Source organism: Tachysurus fulvidraco, chromosome 6, assembly GCF_022655615.1.
Source record: "Tachysurus fulvidraco isolate hzauxx_2018 chromosome 6, HZAU_PFXX_2.0, whole genome shotgun sequence".
NCBI lineage: Eukaryota > Metazoa > Chordata > Actinopteri > Siluriformes > Bagridae > Tachysurus > Tachysurus fulvidraco.
This window is the reverse complement of record NC_062523.1, coordinates 15,779,547-15,800,866: the sequence shown is the minus strand read 5'-3', so window position 1 is coordinate 15,800,866 and position 21,320 is coordinate 15,779,547. Positions and strand designations below refer to the sequence as shown.

General features: G+C 38.5%; 2 protein-coding genes across 14 annotated transcripts in view; one reads left to right on the top strand and one right to left on the bottom strand.

Annotated features, from left to right (window-relative positions):
- Positions 1 to 924: 924 nt before the first annotated feature.
- prpf40a (PRP40 pre-mRNA processing factor 40 homolog A) lies at positions 925 to 15,164 on the top strand. Of its 6 annotated transcripts, none has more exons than XM_047814585.1 (27): positions 925 to 1,315; positions 2,628 to 2,708; positions 2,819 to 2,962; positions 3,520 to 3,600; positions 4,130 to 4,157; positions 4,250 to 4,272; positions 4,368 to 4,406; positions 4,605 to 4,718; positions 4,821 to 4,941; positions 5,680 to 5,704; positions 5,797 to 6,012; positions 7,045 to 7,171; positions 8,125 to 8,189; positions 8,312 to 8,476; positions 9,738 to 9,846; positions 10,324 to 10,474; positions 11,142 to 11,275; positions 11,468 to 11,582; positions 12,058 to 12,149; positions 12,637 to 12,753; positions 12,947 to 13,084; positions 13,178 to 13,273; positions 13,437 to 13,523; positions 13,607 to 13,700; positions 13,818 to 13,879; positions 14,313 to 14,450; positions 14,569 to 15,164. In XM_047814585.1, the coding sequence occupies exons 1-27, from the start codon at positions 1,313 to 1,315 to the stop codon at positions 14,656 to 14,658; spliced, it is 2,655 nt and encodes an 884-aa protein (XP_047670541.1). In that variant the 5' UTR covers positions 925 to 1,312; the 3' UTR covers positions 14,659 to 15,164. The 6 variants fall into 6 exon arrangements, with proteins under 6 accessions (XP_047670541.1, XP_047670543.1, XP_047670542.1 ...); XM_047814586.1 differs by having other exon boundaries at positions 927 to 1,315; positions 4,608 to 4,718; XM_027164192.2 differs by having other exon boundaries at positions 937 to 1,315; positions 7,066 to 7,171.
- Positions 15,165 to 17,611: 2,447 nt separating this feature from the next.
- Positions 17,612 to 21,320, bottom strand: part of fmnl2a (formin-like 2a) — a 46,116-nt gene continuing 42,407 nt past the window's right edge. For 3 of the 8 annotated variants that reach the window (XM_027164184.2, XM_027164188.2, XM_027164191.2), the window contains one exon: positions 17,612 to 19,214. In XM_027164184.2, the coding sequence (XP_027019985.2) occupies positions 19,105 to 19,214 (110 nt within the window). In that variant the 3' untranslated portion in view covers positions 17,612 to 19,104. Of the gene's footprint in view, positions 19,215 to 19,653; positions 19,754 to 21,145; positions 21,246 to 21,320 lie in introns of those variants that run through there. The other 5 variants (XM_027164186.2, XM_027164190.2, XM_027164185.2 and 2 more) reach the window with 4 other exon arrangements.

Here is a 21,320-nt window from a genome sequence, read left to right as displayed (position 1 = left end):
TATTTATAGAATTTATGAATCTGTCCGTAGTTGCTGTAGCAGAAGCCAGATATACTCTCATATTATATATATCATTTGTTGAGATCTAAAAATCCAATAAGATTCTGTAATTTACATTTTACATGTACAAATACAGTTTTTACTAGTAAAAATATAATTACAACTAATGAAATCTAAATTACAGATCCTACAATTCCAATTCTAAACAGTCTGCCTTATATTATCAATAATCAGATAATAACATTATATTGATAGTCAAAAAGAAAAAAGCCTTGTCATTTTAAACGGATTTAGGCTAAACATGCCTGTCATACACTGCATAGATGATCACACCTACTGTGAAATATAGTAGATCTTAGTAGATAGTAGATCTTTGTAGTTTCTTCACGATCATCCCAAAAACAGTTATAAATATAAAACCCACTGATCTCAGGTCAGTTGAAAGCTTGTTGCCTAAGATGGAGTAAGGAATGTCTACAAGCACATGGATAACAATAAACCACCAAGAAATAAATTACAGTGGAAATTACAGGAATAATCCAGTCTAAGAAAAAATAGTGCAACAAAGTCTGACAAAAACTTTTATATGACAAGGTGTGAAGGTTGATACTAATTGCAGAACTAACTTACATTTTCCTAACTTTATTTGAATGAAATAACACCTAATATGTTCGAACTGAAACAGATTTATTTGTACATTACATTAAGTTCTAAAAACTATTACATCATTATATATATGTAATACTTTTTAGAACTTAATGTATATATAGAATAGGAAGAATAAGAATAAGAAGAACACTAACGATAACAATAGGTGTCTACGCCCCTTCGGGGCTTGAACCCTAATAATAATATAATACAAAAAGCTTCTGCGCATGCGCAATACTCTAACACCCCAATGAATTTACGCGTCTTTAATGGTGAAGCATTTTAGATCATATAGAGGAAAAATCTAAATATTCTACTATAAGACAAATTTACTTTATCACAATAATATGGTTATATGTTGATCATTTTAATTTTTCGAAAAGCTCAAAATAATAAAATAAACAAAAGAGTTCACTATCGAGACCAACGTGTCATTTTCAACACTGCAGAAAGAAACTATACAGTGTGCCGTGTACGTTTTTTGCCTTCACTTCGTTAGTATTATGATCGGTTTTCTTGTCTGGTTCATTTTCCCTCTCTTCTGTTGTCACTGCTCGAGCGACGCCGTTTCCTTCCCGAACTTTGAACCTTAACATATTATCCAATCAGATTGCAGCTTGTTGGGTCGTGCAGGAGAAGTTCGGCTGCTAAATGCTAAGTCAACATGGTGAGTTATATGTTACCGACCTTTCAAAAGAACGCAGAATCATTGTAGCTTTTATCCAAAAAACGGTATAGGAATATATTTTAGCAGCCGATTTAATACCCCAGTGGTTAAAATAATGGATATATATATTGATTAGCGTGCGCGTGCTTGTTTAGAAGAGTTAGCACGGTTGCTAAGAGCCGCGGCGTGTCGAATGAATGAGTGCTGAAGGCGCGCTTACTTTTGTCACCCCGAGCGAGTGTTTCTGAACATAAACAGCTTGTTAACAAGTTCAAATATCTGCGTTTTATATCTCGTGTATTTTCATAACACAAGCACACCGCAATTGTTTAGTTTTATAGGCACCAGTTAGCGCACAGTATTAGCAACACGACCCGGACTGTTACAGTACTGTTAGTAACACACCGTGTGAGAGAGAGAATGCAGTAAAAACTTCGATATAAAAAAACTCTAAACCAAATGTGGATATCTGAGTTAAATATAACTGACCTTTTCGATCGTTTTACTAATGTAAATATAGAGCTAATAGCCCTATTTAGCTGAGTAATGAGCTCCCACTGCTAACGACAGCTAGCTAGTTAGCTAGCTAGTTAGCTAACTTAGCTAACTTGGGGGAAGTTTAGCTTTTTATTAGAAAAGAAATGATCCACTTCTCTTCGAACAAACTCGTTCAGAAAGGTTATAGCACTAAAAAGGTTATGACCGTGTAAATTATCGTCTTTGATAAGCCAAGTTATTCCAGGTGAATATTGTAAGAAAAACATATCGGTTGATTGCTTATGTTATCAGAGTTTATTGTGTATTGGAGCCAAGAGCATTAGTTTAATTAAATATACACACATTGGCTTACTTAAAAACTTTGTGTTTGCTAATATTTATTTCAATTTGAAGGTTCTCTAATGAAAAACTCTTACAAAACATTGTTGGAAAAATCTTTACTTTTAGTTTATAAAATACTATGCATTGGTGCAAAGTGATATTTTATGCCATATTTACCACAAATTTAATATGTTGCCATAGTGATAGAAATGTGAATATGGGGGATCATGACTGCAGATTAGCTCAAAACAGCTCAGGTTTAACATGATACCTTCTTCAGCATATACATATAACATAACGTGGTTGTAAATAGTGGGAACTAAATTCTGTTATCAGTTTCAGATGATGTGCTGAGTGTGAGACAAACGCCTTTGACTTTGTCCTTTCTGCCTTTTGTCTTGCCTTAAACAAGAATAGCACATTTGCCACTGTAGAGCACCTTTTGCACAGGTGAACTGTAGTAATTAATAGTTTGAACTTTTGTTCATGACAGTCCTCTACTGATGGGAATAATGCTCCAAGCCAAGCGCCACCTTTTCCTGGAGTCCCTCCATCAGCAATACCCCCTCCTTTTGTAAGCTGGCATTGATTTTAGCTGCTATTGCCTATTGTCTGTCTGTCTGTGTGTGTGGTGTGTTTTTTTTTTTTGATACATCATGTTTGTGTGCATTTGTCTTTTTGAAGATGGGGCCACCTGGAATACCACCTCACTTCCCACCTATGGGAATGCCACCAATGGGTCAGAGGCCCCCAAACATGGCTCCCATGCCTGGAGGCATAATTCCACCACCCATGATGCCTCCGTTGGGTGCTCCTCCAATGGGACAGGTGAAGACAATAGTTTAGTAATAACATTTGTCATTACTAATTCATTAAAAAAAAAGTCTGCCAATACAGTTCTAAACCTCATTCTCCTATATTACTACTATTTCCATTTTCATTTGTTTCTACTCTGTTACATCAGTGTACTTTTAGTGCTTTTAATGATTCATCTAATCTAATAATGGTTGTTATTTTATATTAGTGTATATGAGTAACACTGCATTATTAGTACATTTACATCACTTACAGGTGGAGACATACAGTAAGCTTCATCCAAGCTTATGTCTCCACCTGCATGTGATGTTTCAACTAGGAAATGTTGCATGTTTGTTTGGTTGTAAGTGTTCTTACCTCTGGCATCTCCTGTGCTTTGTATCAAATGCTCATTTCCTTCTTCACAAGGTCCAAGCGGTAGCTTCACTTTAAAAAAAATGTTTAAAAAAAAAACACACACTTATGTGTGCTCCCTTGCGTCTCGCACTGTGTATTAATATCACACCAGCTTGAGCCACACTAGAGAGAAATTAGCAGCTTAGATGAATTTTTCATGAATCTTTTATTAGATGCCAGGCATGATGCCACCGATGATGCCGCCAATGATGCCACCACGCATGCCTGCAGCGACGTTGCAGCCGACAGGACCGGTAAAGTAGCCCCATAGTGCTTTCCCCACCCGTTTCTCAGGTTAAATATAGATCCTCACAACCATCAGTGGTGTTGAGATTAGCAAAATGAACATAGGGTGTGAAAGGAAAATGTACTCATTAAGATTTGCTAGTCTTTTTTTAAACATAGCTGTGCTTTATGTGACCTGAGGTGTGATATCTTTCACTTTTCCCAGTGTCAGACCTGTACTCTCCATGGGCAGCTGGCATTTACTGCAACAACATCAATATGTTAAACCAATAATATTTGCAATTGAAGACATAATAGCTCATAATTTTTGAGGATGGTTTACATATTTATAACTACGTACATTGCTGTGATATTTGTCACATATTACTAAGTTGTACAGCATTAAAATCAGTCATCCAATTTCAGAGACTAAAAACGTCTTATAATTCATAGTAAGACAAATGTGCAATATGTACAGTGCATATTTGTACTCTAAAATACCTTATAAAATACATCAGTGCTCAAAATACAAAAAATGTAATCTTTTATTTCTTACAGCCTGGTGTTAGTCCTGTGGATACAGCTGGTAAGTCTGCTTGGAAAAATAAAAGCTGAATATTTTCTCATTATAATTGCCGGATTCATTATAATTATTCTTTTTCCCTTTTGCCCTTTCAGCTACTGCTGCACCTGGAACTACTGTAAGGAAAAAAAAATCAGTAGTGCAGAATTATCTTGTGGTTGGCAGATAAACATTTTTTCCTTTACATTTCTCTTTGGTTTTCTGTTTTTACAGACCACAAACGACTCCCCCCAAGATGACCAGTCTAAAAAGGTCCGTACACAGAGTATTTGTGTATTTGAGTAATACACTCTCTCTAGTATCCTAGATAAAAACTCACTCTTCTTCAATTCTTAAAAAATAAAATAGAATCTAAAAGTTAATTAAGCAAAAATATTTCTGAAACCCTTGAATTTCAAGCTGACAGCTGTTATAGTCACTAGTGACCCTTGTATTGTGTATGGACTCCAGCAGAAATCAGTGTGGACAGAGCATAAGTCTGTTGATGGTAAAACCTATTACTACAACACAGAGACCAAGCAGTCAACCTGGGAGAAACCGGATGATCTTAAGTCACCTGCAGAGGTAAAGACAGTTTTTTACTCATTTTTTTCTGTTCATCTATTGAGAGAAAATCTTGTGATCTTGCCGTTAGACATGGTATGTATTGTTGGTATTATGTTGCAGCAAATGCTCTCTAAGTGCCCATGGAAAGAGTACAAGTCTGACACTGGGAAGCCTTATTACTACAACTCTCAGACTAAAGAGTCACGCTGGACAAAGCCTAAAGAACTCGAAGACCTTGAAGGTATGTGTTTCACATCCATTGTTTGTGTTTGTACACAGTAAAGTTAGTAAAGGAGAGTCCATGCAGACTCCTCACTGCTTTGTTCTTGCACTAAATCAAAATTTGCCATTCAAATATGATGCCCAAAATTATACATAATGATTAAATTATAAATAAGGATTTATTTTTAAGAAATGGTGGATTATGACCTTGCAGCGCATGGATGAACTGTTAATGTCTTTTTTGTTATCAAATGAATTTTACATTGCACTCAACAACTAATTGTGGTTTTAAAATTTTGCACAGTAACAGTTATGTTTTGGTTGGGAATTGACTGAAATGATAAGCAGAAACTGGAGCCACCGGGACTAAGCCAAGCTTCAAATCGTTCAGCAGCAGAAGCACCAAACTGAGCAAAAATACAAAATAGCTATCTATGGAAAAGTGTAAAGCTGCCATTAAACTAGATAACACTAGGTATCTGACCATATAAAACAATACAGACTAGTTCAGTACAGATTTGTTTAAAAGAAGGATCAAACATCACTTATTTTCATAAGTGTTCTTGGATTTATCAAATATCAGTGCGCTGATGATTTAATATGAAAGTGAATAAAGCTAAATTAAATCTGATTCTGATACTGAAATGGCCTAAAGTAAGGATTCTCTGAACTTGTGTGTTAGTAGCAGAGCATAATGCCTCTGTGTGTGTATAGAGTGTACAGTCTGTAAAGTGTCTCTGTCTGTCTCATCTTTCAGCAATGATAAAGGCTGAGGAGAATGGGTAAGACTTACTATGATTTGAATTCACACTTAAAACCATGTTTAAAATATCCTTCAAGGTAAAGATTAATTTTGTGTGTGTATATGTGTTAGGACGGTGGATGTGGTAGCTCCTGGCACTACTCCCACTCTCACAGCTCACACAGATGCAGTGCTCACTGTGCCTGCTGTTCCAGAGGCTGTCTCTACCATAGCAACAAGCGTTGCTGAAGAACAGCCATCTCAAATGCCTGTGCAAGGGGGTGAGGGAGGCAGTGAAGTAACTGTGACATCACCCAAGGACACCCCCACGACCGAGACACAGGCCAGGTATATATACACACTCATAAGTAGGCAGTACATTGTGCACCCAGAGAATGGAGGGGCAGGTGTGGGGAAGTTATAAAAAGACACATTGGGCCAATTAACCACATGAAACTTTGAATAGGACCCAGCTGTAATCCACAATTTGGCTAATAGCTTACGGCTGGACAGCTTTTACACTGTGGTACTGTAAACTGATAGCAATCTTTCCAGTGTGGCCCTGGCATGAACTATCACTCTACTCCTATGACATGCAAATAAAATTCAAACCCTGCCATGTGTGAAAAGTTTCTCAGCCTTCATTGTGGCTGAGTAGCTGATACCGATTGGGTCCCCAGACGGTGTGGGAAGGTGTTTTAAGTGTTAAATGTGGAGTTTCACTTAGGTTTGATATCACTGATGGCTTATGGCCCTTAGTTGCTTAGTGTTTTTGTCCTATTGAATAAAACAGTGGAGATGATACTGTTAAATTGTTAAACATTGCCATATATTTGGAAAATATGACTGATGGATCAAAATAATTCTTATTTAATGATAGTTGTTTTACTTCTTTTCAAAACAGTGATAACTGAAATCACCTAAACTACCATGATCGAAAGTTTACTTGAATGTGTGGCCAGACAATTTGCATTCTATTGCACAAAAGGCTGCGCATTGGCCTCTCTTAGATGTTCCAACATGACAATGATCCAAAGCACAAGGCAAGGTTGACACTCCAATAGCTACAGCAGAAAAAGGTGAAGGTTCTGGAGCTCATCACAGTCTCTTGACCTCAATGTCATTGAGACAATTTGGGGAGATCACAAACGTGCAACCAAAACATTCACAGGAACTGGAGGAATTTTGCCAAGAAAAATGGGCGGCTATACCACCTGAGAGAATTGAGGACCTCAAGCACAATTATTACTAAATAATAATTAGGGGGCATAATAAGGGCCTTTTTAGCCTTTTCATTCTGTCCTCACATCATGCAAATACTCCCAATGTTTTCTTGTCCAAAATTTTGAGCACAACTGTATATAACAATAATCATTATAGTCTTAAATATCTTCCCTACAGTAATGACACATCTAAAGAAGAAAGACCAGAGCTTGTGAAGAAGGTGTACAAGTGGAACACCAAAGAGGAAGCGAAGCAGGCTTTCAAAGAACTGCTCAAGGAGAAGGTAGAGCTCGTGCTGTTTGTGTTAGAGACACACACACACACACCACCCCGATTTTCATTGATGCAGTAAGATGCAACACTATTATATTCCTGAAATGCCTGTTGCTCCACTCTGAGACACACACAAACTCATATTCGCATCATTCGTCCTTGCACTGCTAAAGATATTGCACTCATTTGAGTGATGGGCACTTGGATGTGTTTCTATATTTAGTGTTTTAATTTGATGCGCAAAGCTGTGTTCATAGGCCCCTGTCTGTTTTTCCTAAGGGCTCACTAATTACTCTGACTGTATGATTAGGGGCTTGAGACTCGGGGGCGACCACACAATGGGACGCTCCAGTGAGCAGCACTTATAATAGAGGTATATAAATGGAGGACCGAATTTGTCTAGCTTCGTCTTTGAACTTGTCACTTCCTCCTCGCCATTCTCTTTGTCTCTGTCCCCAGTGCTCTGTCTCTGTCCTGTCTCATCTCATGAGGCATGGGGAGGGAATCGAAAAGGTGACTTATTTAAGGCGCTGGCATTTCTAGAAAATTATGTTAGTGTCATAGAAGTCTGTTGCACATTTTAAGAGAGCACATCACATGACCTCCTTATAGCCACAGAGGAGCTTCTGACATTTCCATTATTACACACCCACACACTCATGTGTGATTTAGAAGTGAATATTTTTATAATTTTACACCTAAATCTCACCTAAACTCTACATACCACATCTGTAGGATTAGAAAACGGAATATTACTTTAACTGTTTGTTTGGTTTTCTTCTATACATCTAATGTTCAAACTGTCAAAAGAATTTTTTCCAAACCTATAGTAACTAAAGTATGATAGATTGGATTTGGCAGATCAGATATGAGCTCAGTGGCACTGATGAGGATGCTGATACTGTCCAGAGTACTGTGTAGCTCTGTTGTATTTATTATGAGCTTCTGTGTGTTTGTGTCCAGGGTGTTGCATCTAATGCGTCCTGGGAGCAAGCCATGAAGATGATCATTAATGACCCTCGTTACAGGTACCGCTACTGCAGACCATGCATTTAATAACAGAATTTAACCCAAAAACAGATATTTCTTGCCTTGATGATAACTGCCTTTATTGAATTTTACATTAAGTGCTGTTTGTGTGTGTGGGCAGTGCCCTGCCTAAGCTGAGTGAGAAGAAGCAGGCCTTTAATGCCTACAAGGTTCAGACGGAGAAGGAGGAGAAAGAGGAGGCCAGGATCAAATACAAAGAATCCAAAGAGACATTCCAGCGCTTCCTGGAGAACCACGATAAAATGACCTCCACCACCAGATACAAGTAAGGATTGTGGATTCAGGGACACTCTGGTCTTTATGATCTGAAATGTTATAAAAAGGAGATGTGTAGAATTCAGACAGCCAGAAGCCCATTTCATGTAGAACGTTATTACTGATTACAAAGAAACACTTGCAGTCCCTCATGCCAAGCTGTTCAAACTGATGACTAGATTTTATGTAATTATGAAATTTTGTTGTCCGATGTTACACGCTAGTAAGTATATTATTAGTTTAGGCCATCCTTAGAAATATTTTAGTTTGCAGTAACAGTATAAAAAAAAAAAAGGGTCAGTAGGTACATCTATATATATATATATATATATATATATATATATATATATATATATATATATATATATATATATATATATATATATATATATATATTCATTCAAGTTTCAATGTAAAAAAAAAAATAAAGTACAATTTTGGCATACACGGGTATGACTTTAAACAAATTAGCATATCGTGACAACACTGACTGGGTCTTCAACCCGTGCCTTCGGGCGCATCATCGCAAACCTTATTTTGATGCTGGACACAGATTTTCCAGAACTTCGTGCCAAGTTAAAGTGGTGTCGAGCTGTTTTAATGCATTTTTTAGATATATTATGGTGCCTGAACCTGTTAATATTATTTTATTGCTTTTGTATTAGTTGTTTGAAGAATAATAATAAAAAAGGTCGGTCTTAATGCAAATTTACAACCGACAAGTCGGTCAGACTTAAAGGGTTTGAATAAAATTGAGTCGGTCCTAAATTGACAGTCAGTCGGGTTACGGCAAACAAGAATATTTTTAAGTATGGCCTTACTTTAGGATTTTTTTTAATCAAAATGTACATCTACAGTGGTATTTATCTGATAGAATGGATGACTCCATTTTTTGCATGACAACTTGTTGAGAACAGCATTTGTGTTTACGGGGCGATTAACTAAGCAGGCCTACATCTATCACACACATGAGGAAATCCTGTTTTGCTACCCACTAAGTTCATTTAAAGATGGGATGCTGTGCATCTGACAAACCTTTTTTTTAATCCTGCGATATATAACTTGCTTTGGAAGTGTTGTCATTATATTCATAAGCTTCCCTGTGAAAATATTGAGCGGAAATCAGAATCTGAGAGAGACTTGATTGGGACTATAAGTATGTTAACCAATTAATGAGTTCAGTTTATGGTACACTGCTTCCTCCTTTTGGCAAAGAAAAGCAGTGCAGCAATGTTGCTCTGGTTATAAGTGTGTGTGTGTGTGTGTGCCAGGAAAGCAGAGCAGATGTTTGGTGAACAGGAAGTGTGGAGCTGTGTTCCAGAGAGAGACAGGCTGGAGATTTATGATGATGTTCTCTTCTACTTGGCCAAGAAAGAGAAGGTGTGCTATTAATACTTGATTTCTTGATTGTTCCTGGGTGATTACAGGGGCAGTTATTTCATTTTAACTTCTGCTTGATTTTGTTAGTATCTAATCCAGTAAAAAAGACATTTAAAATCAGACTTATAAAATAAAAAGATCTGATTATAACGTCATGCCATTTCACATCATGCCTTATGCTGACACTTTTAGTTGGGATTGTCTTTTTATCTGAGCTGGGAAATTTGAACCGGTTCCAAAGGACTGAATTAACATAAGTCTCATTTTCCTAAGCTCTTGTGTACAATCCTTTAACCGTTTATGCTTAGCTAATATTTTATAAAACATGATTTAGACTTGTTGTGCATGGCAGTAATTAAACAACAATGAAGGAAAGCCTTGTCCTAAATTCTGATCATTGAGAGAGAGGCACTTAGTACCAAAGCCTGAAAGCGTGTGTGTAGCTAGCTGGACAATTACATGCTCTCTGTGCTGCAGGAACAAGCCAAGCAACTGAGGAAGAGGAACTGGGAGGCACTGAAAAATATCTTGGATAACATGGCTAATGTCACATACCGCACCACCTGGTCAGAGGCTCAGCAGTACCTGCTAGATAACCCCACGTTTGCTGAGGACGAAGAGCTGCAGAGTATGAACACACACACACACACTCTCTCTCTCACACACTGGAGTAGAAAGCGTTTAGTTTAAGGGGCCCTTCAATCCACTTGTGGATATTCAGTATATTCAAGCTGGCATTATATTGAGTGGAACAGGAGTGCTTATGTAGAAATGTAGGTCAAGTTCGAATGGACTATGAAGCATTATATTTAACCATATTAAAACGGAGCTAAATATAAATAACACTGCTGAATTTAGTACTGTGACAAATGAGCTCTTCGATGTAGATATCAGGTTTTATTGTTTCAGCGAGCAGCAGCTTGTATAAATTGAAATATCGGCACAATGTGTTTTCTGCACTTAGGCCATTGTATTAAATTGTTACTTGTTACACACTTGCATTCAATTTATGTCAAATTTAAAAAGTGGTTTCTGCACGGTCATTATGTTCGACCGACAGCTTCAGGCGTGTCTGCATTGTGATGAGTGGAGCCTTTGGAGAGATTAATGCATAGTGATGGTTACTTCAGAATGAACGGCAGCTCTAATGTTATTGCACCACATGAATTTTCGGGTTCACGTCTGGTATAAAAATGAAGGCTGAAGACTCACTGTCTGTCTCCAAACTGAGCTAATGAACTATAAACCCTCCTGGGAAGTGTGCAGTGGTGTAAAGCTGTTTGTGTCTGTGGCAGACATGGATAAGGAGGATGCTCTGATCTGCTTCGAGGAACACATTCGTGCTCTGGAGAAGGAAGAAGAGGAGGAGAAACAGAAATCTCTGCTGAGAGAGAGACGCAGACAGCGCAAAAACAGGGAGTCTTTCCAGGTGACTGACCCACACCTTACACTGGTCTCAAACAGTCATTTCTCCACTAACCTTAAAGATAATGCATGTTTTCTTACAAAGGAATGTATCATGTTACAAAGAATACAAATCACCTAACAAATTCCCTTTTCTCACTTAAAGCAGTATGACTGTCCTTACTATCTTGTATACTGTTCTATGTATGTGGTGTAGAAATTTCTGGATGAGTTACATGACCACGGCCAGCTGCACTCCATGTCGGCATGGATGGAGATGTATCCAACCATCAGTTCAGACATCCGCTTCACTAGCATGTTAGGACAACCGGGTGAGTCATGGACACACATGCAGGATGCACACACGATCATGCCCTGCTTCACTCTGACACACACCAGTTTAGAAAACACATCCACACACACTTGAGGTATCAGGAATGGTTTCTGGTGAATCCTTAATAATTTACATTTACCTGAAAAACAAGATGCCCTTTTTCCTTCTTTTTGATTTCCAATAAATATACAAACAGAAGTGTGTGTAAGAGAAGAAATCCTTTAGTGAGAAATCAAATGATTCATAAACCACAAAATGAATTGGATCCTTGCTCTTTTTTTTCCTTGTCTCTCACTGTGGTGTCTAAACCTCAGGGTTAATCTGGTTTATTACATGTATTTTAACCAGATAATCGAAGTTTTTACTACCATCAGGACTTTATCAAAGCACACTGAGCATTCATGCTGTTGTAAAAATGTCTCCTGATCTTCTGACTATGGTTGATTGAAGATGTCCTCATGTCCATTTCTCAGGCTCTACACCTCTGGACTTGTTCAAGTTCTACGTGGAGGATCTCAAGGCTCGTTATCACGATGAGAAGAGAATCATAAAAGACATCTTAAAGGTGGGGCTTTATTAGAACTGTATTTATAGCACTTTTTCCCCACAGTTTAAAGGACTGTATATTATAGTGTGTATGTTGATGGCAAAAACAAGCTACAGTAATTTACGACTTGGTGTGACTTTTCTGATTGTCTAGTTTTAAAAGGTCAGTGGGTGAAATTAGAGCTCTTGTAGTTACAAGGTGAAGTACAACATGACTCCTTGGAAATACTTCACATCCATATATAGTTACTAAGCTTGACATATCAGGGCCGCATATCTTTTATTTTAAAGCACTCATTTATCTGTCAAGTGAAGTGTTCTAGTTGTGTGAACAAACCACATCTCCCCTTCATTTGTACTTCTATTATTTCTTCTTTTTTTTTCCCCCAAGTGTGAACTTATGGGGGGTTTTTCCTCAGAAGAGGTAGAACTTTGGTCCGTGACAGATAGCTTGGTTATAATGAGATGACTCATACCTGGATTATGTATAAACATTGTGTCTGCAGGATAAGGGTTTCCTGGTGGAGATCAGCACCAGCTTTGAAGACTTTGGTTCAGTTATCAGCTCTGACAAGAGGGCCACCACTCTGGATGCAGGCAACATCAAACTAGCCTTCAACAGTGTAAGCAAGCCTTTTGTCTTGCACACAGATTATACAGGTTATGTTAAAGCAGCAGCACAACTTTCAGCTTAAAAATGTACGTCGGTGTGTGGAATATAACCACCGATAATTGGCACAAAATGAGCAATTCTGACGTCACCTGGAGTACGCAGGCCAAATTGAGGTTAATGTGTCATCCGTTTTCTGTGTGAAGCTTCTGGAGAAGGCAGAGGCACGAGAGCGAGAGAGAGAAAAGGAAGAGGCCAGAAAGATGAAGAGGAAAGAGGCAGCCTTCAAGAGCATGCTGAAGCAGGCCACACCCTCATTGGAGCCTGATGCTACATGGGAAGGGGTATGAGCTGGAAAACATTGCAGAGACTTCACTACTCTTTAGATCTTTTGTATTTTACTTTGCTGCTTATATAATAAGCTTTGCCCTGTTTAGGTTAGAGAGAGGTTCCTAAAGGAGCCTGCGTTCGAGGACGTCACTCTGGAGTCAGAAAGAAAGAGGATATTCAAAGATTTTATGCATGTACTAGAGGTAATTAATGTTTTTTTTTTTTAGCTTCTCCTGCAAGTAATCAAAATGACTTTGGTTATCAATTCATCAGGGTTTAGAGAATGCAAATGAATCCATGTTGATTAGCTCCAGAACTACTGCTGTTTTCTGTATTAAATATTTGAGAGTTGTCTCTATTTTGCAGCACGAGTGTCAGCACCATCACTCCAAAACCAAGAAACACTCGAAGAAATCCAAAAAGCATCACAGGAAACGATCTCGTTCTCGCTCAGTAAGCACACGACTAACTTTTCACTTCGAAGCAGAAAACAGACACAAATTCAACACGCATCAACCCACCTGTATTTTTTGCAGGGTTCTGAATCTGAGGACGATGAGTATCACTCAAAAAAGAAGAAACGCTCCACATCGAAATCTCCCTCAGAGCACTCTTCCTCAGGGGAATCCGGTCAGTGTCCCCCTTAATAAACTACTGCTTAGTATTAATCAATAACAACACTGCAACTCTGTAGTGACAGGACACTTGTATCAACTCGTGTATTGATTTGTTTTTGTTTTTAAACAGAGAGAAGCTATAAAAAATCCAAGAAACACAAGAAGAAGGGAAAGAAGAGAAGACACAAGTCTGTAAGTTCTGCAGAGACTAGTGCTGTAAAATCTGTACATCTGTTTCTCTCAGATTCTCCTCCTTATTACCGTCTCCTTATTTCTTATTACTTCACAATATTAAGTTCTTGTTTCTTTCTTTTTATTTAATAAGTATTAATAGTATGTCATATTCAAATAGAAGTTGGTTATTGTGTCATTTCAGGATGTCTGTTCTACGGGTTACATTACACCTGAAAATAGTTACAAGAATCTGCGTCTATGTCTGTCTGTCTGTCTATCTATCTTTCTATCTAATATACATACATACATACATACATACATACATACATACATACATACATACATAAAGATACACTGTCATTTCTTTGAGTTATCTTTTTGTGTCAAGTTAGTTACTCATAAGTTCTGCGTTTTTGATCAGTTTGTACGGACCAACCTGTTCTGCTTTCAGGCTTCCCCAGAGTCTGATGGAGAAAAGGACAGAAAGGGACGCGATAAAGACAAGGATAAAGAGAACGATAAGTCTAGAGGGAAGAATCGTAGTGAATCCAAACAGAAATCTCCCAAGAGGAAAGCGCCTAAAGAAGAGGTGAGGCTTCATTTCAGCAACTTTCACAGGCTCTCAGTTGAATAGGTTTCCACAGTTTGGGCTTCCACAATTCTCAGTCTCAATAGTCTAGTGTAGCTGACCGATTGTTCTCTTTTAGGGAGGATGGGACACGTCAGGCAGTGAACTGAGTGAAGGAGAGCTGGAGAAGAGGAGACGAACTCTTTTGGAGCAGTTAGATGCACCTTAGGCGCCCCGTGTCTGTCTGTCTGTCTGTCCACTTCACACAGTAAAAGCTGCATTCCTCATAATGTTTATATGATAACACACAGTACAGTGATGCTGTGCATGGGTAACACTTCACTCACTTTCGAGGACGTGCTCACCGATGACCGGAAATCATCTTCATCTTTTTTCTGTAGTTTCTCAGGAGAACGCTGTCAGGGTGCAAACCTGAGTCAGTGTAAAAAAATGGTCATTTCTGGTGACTGCAGATCATATGTTCCAATTTTCCTTATGCTGTTCTGTTCGCTTTATCCCCGATGTCACAATTGTTTTAGGTAGTTGTACATTTATTTTGTAATTGCTAATAGTTTGTCTTAAAATTATTGTTTACAGGTGAAATAAAAAACTTGGGACTTTTCAAAAAATCGATCAAAATGAACATGTTTTACCAGACAGTTGTGATTGTGAAAAGAACTATTTTCAAAGGTATTTTAAACATGCAATACTCACACAATAAACTGTATTATATCACTGTGGTGTTCTCAAAACTGCTAGCTCAGAAGGAGTTGATTAATCTTCTATAAGAGCAGCTCTTTTCAAATCAACGGTTGATATTAATGCACTCCCTCTAATGTCATTTCTAAAGTTTCCATGTAATAGAGAATTCAATGGATTCAAATTCTTACAAAAATACATAGTGCAAAAATTTTATTTTAAAATTTAAATTTTAATCCAACTTCCGCGAATTTCCTCACAGGAATGTGCCTGTATTCACTCCCAACATCTGGGCATGCTCCTGATGAGCTGTTAGAGGGTGTTTTGGAGGATCTCCTCCCAGAACTAGATCAGGGCATCAGTGAACACCAGGACAGTGGACTGTGGGGCTACGTGGCTGCTTCAGATGCTCCGATACATAGCATCTCTGTGGTTCCCAAATAGATTCAGGTCTGGGAAATGTAATGGCCATTTAATTAGTGCCTTCATCATCTAGAAATGTTCTTCATGAAGGCCAGGCACCATGGGGAACCCAGGGCCCACTGCACTAGCAAAAGGTCTAAGGATTTCATCCTGGTATGTAACAGCAGTAAGGCTACCATTGGCTAGCACATGGGGATCTGTGACACTCCTAGGATATTGCAGTACCTCACAGCATCTCCAAACTCTTTCATGTCTGTCTTGTGCTCATTGTGAACCTCCTATCTAAAGAAAATGGAGCATCAATGTCTGATCTGGCTATTGAGCTGCACAGTGCTGGGCTGCACAGTGCAAACTCTCACTAGAGTATGTCAGAACCTCATGCCACCCTCATGGGGTCTGTTTCTAACAATTTGTTCTGCTAGAGGGGTCATTTTGTAGGGCTCTGGCAGTGCTCCTCCTCACACAAAGGAGCAGATACCGGTCCTGCTGCTAGGTTGTTGCCCTCCTTCTGATCTGTCCAGCTCTCCTTGTGTAACTCGTCTCACGGTATGTCCTCCATAGTGAAACACCAAATCTCTTTGTGAAAGGAGGAGAATCTCTTTGGATGAACAAAACTAGAGACAACACAGTTAAGGATAAGGAGAGACCATTTGCACTAAAGCAGGTAAAACTGATTGAAAATCAATTATGCTTTCTAACTGGACAGATTGAGATTCCTGAGGTTCAATTGACTTGATGTTATACTGTGATTATTCTGTGTACTTTTTTGTAAAACATGCTAGATTTAGTTTTTCTACATCTGAAAAATGTAAACAAAATAGTAGGTCAGGGTTTAGAGTATCCTATTTTCATATATGTATCTATTTAGAATGCATAATGTGTCTAGTCCAAATGCTATATTCATATTCATTTTGAACATTAGTCTGCTTTTGATAGAACTTGTTTGATAGACCTTATTGTCTGTAAAATTGGTCAATCTACACATTGCATGGAATCCTTGAAGAGACCTTAAAATCAGCCACCAGCACAGTAGCTACAAACTGCTGAAGTTCTGCTGCATGTGTTTCGGGAAGCGATTATTTCAGTAAGTGAATCAGTTTGGTCCCTGATCCTCCAGTATAAGCACTGTCTGCATTTCTGTGACCCTCATTGTGGTCCCATCTTGCAGTCCTGGATAAAGGATCGTCGTCGTTGATCAGCTCAATAATCTCATCCTCTCGTTCTAATCACAGTCAACCCCCGTAATGATATTAACACAACCAGTAATGTTTCCTGTGAACGCTCAGAATCACAAACAGCTGCAGCAGTCCACAGAGGAACCTCAGAACCCTCTCATTGCTCTAAAATCACAGTACTTTAAAGGACGTGTCATTTTAGTACCGGATGTAGATAAGCAGTGTTTATTTTCAATATGATGGGAGAGTAGTGGTTCTAGAGTTCAGATAATACACTGTCCTGCTGCACTTGACCATGCGATGTAGAAATCATGCTCTCTCTGACAGAAAGAGAAAACAGACTCCACTCAGAAGCCAGAGACTTCCTATCCTGTCAGCTCTCATTATACAGTAGAATGTTCAGGAAGTGAGGCTGCTGGCTGGACTGTTTCACTCATTCAGCGTATTATCTGTAGCTACTGAAGAATACATATAGACTGATTTTGTAGCTTCTGATTGAGTGCTAGCATGAGCAGTGTATCTCTCCTGTTAGCAGTTTCCATCAGATACATGCCACTGTTATACTGCATGTTTTATATAGCTGTTTAGTGCCAGTCACAACAGTAAAGCCACTTTTATCCCTTTAATATCTTTTTGACAATGTACACACTATCGTTGTAATTCCACCCATCTGGCAAAAAGTCTTTTTGCATTAAACAAGCACATTCAGTAGAAGACAGAACCCTGGCTCTTTCTGACACACTCTCCATCATTTGTTTCAAATCAGTGAGCTGTAACGCAGTAAAGTTATAGTAATGTAAATATTTTATTCGATCATCGGCGCTGAAAAACTGCGGCTCTAACACAACGTGTTATTAAAAACAAATTCAGCTATTACAACACAGCAAAAGATACATTTTTTATTAGAGGACAAGAAGTCATGCCAGTTTGATCCAGGTTTATAGAAGGAACAGAACGCGTTAAGGACGAAGGCTGGCAGTGTACAGAGAGACATGTCAGTATTACTTAGTGATGGGTTACATGGCGTCAGATTGTGCCAGTTATTCATTCTATTGCCTTAATACTGCCAGGCAAGCGTAAAATCTGAGATGTCTGTAATATACTTAAAGATACATCAAATTCATGTTTCTGTAATTAAATATACAAAATAAAAAACAAACCTATAAGTTAAAGTAAAATTCAAATGGAGTAAGAGGATGAAGAAATCAATATGTACAATATTAACCTTATGATAATGAAGGTTATGTAAAGTTTTTTTTTTAAAATGCAACCATTTTTGTTGCAAAATATCTGTACAATTAAAAGCATTTCTCGTTTGTTTTTTTTTTGTTGGTTTTTTTTTCTTATTGGACCTGGAAAATGGTAGTGGTCTGAAAAATGGTAGTGGTCTGCATAAGCCACATGGAACAGACTGGCTTCAGTGGTTGAATAATCTACTGTGTAATGTGTTACTGAAGACACAGCATACTTTGTAAAGAATGTTCATAAAAGGTGAATCGGGTATCTGAGGCGGTGCTCTTTTGTATTTCTTTGGCTTGTACTGTATTTGTACTAAAACAGTCCTGATTATTGGATCCAGTCAGTCTGCTACAGAGTTTGAATCTTCCCACTGAAGGTCAGTCACTCAGTCAGTAAAAGCTGGGGGTCACCTGGGCACAACATTATCTGTCACTTCACTATGATACGGTTTGAAGACGGACCATTTCATGGCATGACGCTAAAATAGTTGACTGATTTCATGTAATAGTAAGCTGAGTGAATTTTGGTCTGCTAACACTGCTAAGTGACGATGTTTACGTTATATACATTTCACATTAACTCGGAACCATCTACATTACACAACCTTTCACCTTTCTGTTAACACTTCTCTCTAATCCCTCTATCAGTTTTTGACGAATCCTGCCATGTTGTCATTCACAATGCTACATAGCCTTTCCAATCTTTTTGAGTTACACTAAGCTCAACATGCCTGGAATCTTTAAGAACACACCTAGCCCTTGTACACATTTAGTGATTTTGAACAACATTGTGCAGTAAAAGCAACATGGTATTTCCCACTGGAATGTACGAGTTCACTACGGATTTCCATCTGAGTGAACTTCCATCTCGATCAATATGATGTTCAGATCCACTTTTGTTAAATGAGCAAAAATTCCTATTGCTTGAAATAAAACAATATATAATAAAAAAAAGTATAAAGACAATATCACACAAATGTAAAATTCAGGCACTTGGTCGAAAGAAGCTTGAGCTTTTGGCCCTTGAGATGAATGTCCTCTCTTTCAATCCTTCATCATTCCTTTCCACACACAGAGAGGCTGACAACCTCTCCTTCAGTCCCATCTTAATCTCAACCAATCACATCCACTCTGCCTTCGTTACATCACCAGCTCTGCATTGTTGATTGGCCGTAAGCTCTGATCATCAAAACGTCTCCGCACACTCCTCCTCACTGCGTCAGCGCGCCTGTAAGGCTGGTTTCTTAGATCTGATGGAGGAAAAGTCTTGTCAGTCATCATGGGAGAACATTTTTAAAGAGGCTGGGTGTGCTGGAAATCAGACAATGCAGCTTGAGCTAAACAGAATATTACTCCAGATAAATTTGGAACTGGATGTCTGTCTTCTCACTAAAATAACTTTCTCATTAATAGAACAAAATGCTTAGCACACACTTAGACGTTTATTCCATTCGAGATAGAGACTCTATTCATTTATAACTTTATAGAACAAACGGAAAGGCTAGCAGGGCTGTTTACTGGAGCAACTATCTGCAGACTTTGCCAGTCCCGACAATTAATCTTGATTAGCCCTGACATGTTTTCATAATGATGTAGAAGGAGAGATAAGAGAGAAAGATAAACATTATAATTAGAACAGAGAGGGTGAGGTTAGGTAAAATAAAGGGATAAATAGAAAGGGATGCTTGCCAGGTTTGAGTACCATCCATCACCACTGGGGTGCTACTGGACGAGTTCCTTACCCTCGAGTGCACATTTGGAAATTTAGTTATATTATTCTTCTTTAAGGCTAAGAGGAGAGGAGACAAAAACTGAGGTTAAAATAAAGTAGAGGCGACCGGACAGAGAGGTCTCCAAGCACATCAAGCCAAGCTGCCCAGGGGTAAGAGATCAGAGGGTAAAGCTGCAAGACAGGCTTTAGCTGTGTGAAGAAGCACTCTATGGCTATATGATGAGCACAAGCTGTCATGGAGCATGAATTAGAATTACTTTCGTTGTCAACACTCAAGCTGCTTTGCATGTTGACCTCCAGCATCCCACCATTAAGCAAATACCAAAATATGCACGAAAAAACCCTCTGATAAAGAAAAAGAAACAGTAATGCATAGTAGGATTATTTAAGGTGCATATCTGCATTTAAAATAAATAAAATGACCATGCAAGCGACCAAATAGACATTCAAATAAAAGCAAATTGTCAAGCAGTTTAAAAATCTGAGTGAGAAAAAGAAAAACAAAAAAAAGCCAACATTCAAAAAGTATGTGCATGATTCATGCAACAGTTGATTAATATGACACTAAAGTAGCTAGCTGGAACAGGGAATTACACGAGCACTTCCCGTTAATCCAAGCTCAGATAGATCGTGCAGTACCATGGGAAGGGAACAGAAAAGCCACATGCAATGAGATGGAGCGAGTCGATATCATGCAAGCCACACAAAAACAACAACATCATACACACATCACGATGGACTGATGAAACACTCAAGCAAGTCAGACGGCCACGAAACGAGCCAAAATACCTGGAGATGCACATAAAACGTTTCTCTCTCTTTTTTTAAGAGAATATTTAAATAAATAAATACTATTTAATTATTCGCCCATAATGCCTTGATTTTATTTCCGTTTTAAACAGCACAGTGAATGAGATGTGTAATAACCGCCAGCAGAGGGCGCTCTAAGCACAGCGCTTGAACACACCCATACTACAACTAACCTTATTTTCGGAATGTAATCAGTGTAGATTATTTCCTGAAAATGAGCTTTCAATCAGCTAAACCATAAAAACAATGTTTACTTCTCAGGTATTGTTGACTCATCATGGCATTTGCCTTGCTCTGATTGGTGATGATGGTTATGCTACACTTATAAATATGGATTTGTGGTGATACACTCCATGCAGCGGAAGTTGTGATGAGATCACTCTCGCCCCCAAACCACCCGCCTTCATGCAGGGTTTTGGAATGAAGGAAAATGGTAGACATGGTGATTATGGACACACCCAGAAGATGGAACACACACATATGTTTGGAGCACATCCAAAGGAGTGAGTGAGTGAGCGAACCAAAATGGAGGACAAACAACCTGTGCTCCCACCAGAGTGTAAAACATGAGGAGTGAGGTGAGAAAGGGACACACAGAGGATTAAAATGAGAAAGAGAAAGCATGCTATTTCTAGCAACCTTTAAGAGAGACAATGTAAACTTTAACAATGGAGTTCCTCATTGAAGAAGCGCGAGCCCCGTTTGGCCGTGCGCGCCGTAAAGGGGACAGTCTTCAGCACTGCGTTCAGACAAAACAGCCACACACACACACACACGCACACACACACACACACACAACATGAACAGTTAACCA

Bases quoted from the DNA above. Each gene is read 5' to 3' on its own strand.
- prpf40a (XM_047814585.1), top strand. The intron at 11,276-11,467 runs GTGACTGACCCA...TATGTGGTGTAG, and splicing joins AAAACAGGGAGTCTTTCCAG to AAATTTCTGGATGAGTTACA. The intron at 12,754-12,946 runs GTAAGCAAGCCT...TTCTGTGTGAAG, and splicing joins TCAAACTAGCCTTCAACAGT to CTTCTGGAGAAGGCAGAGGC.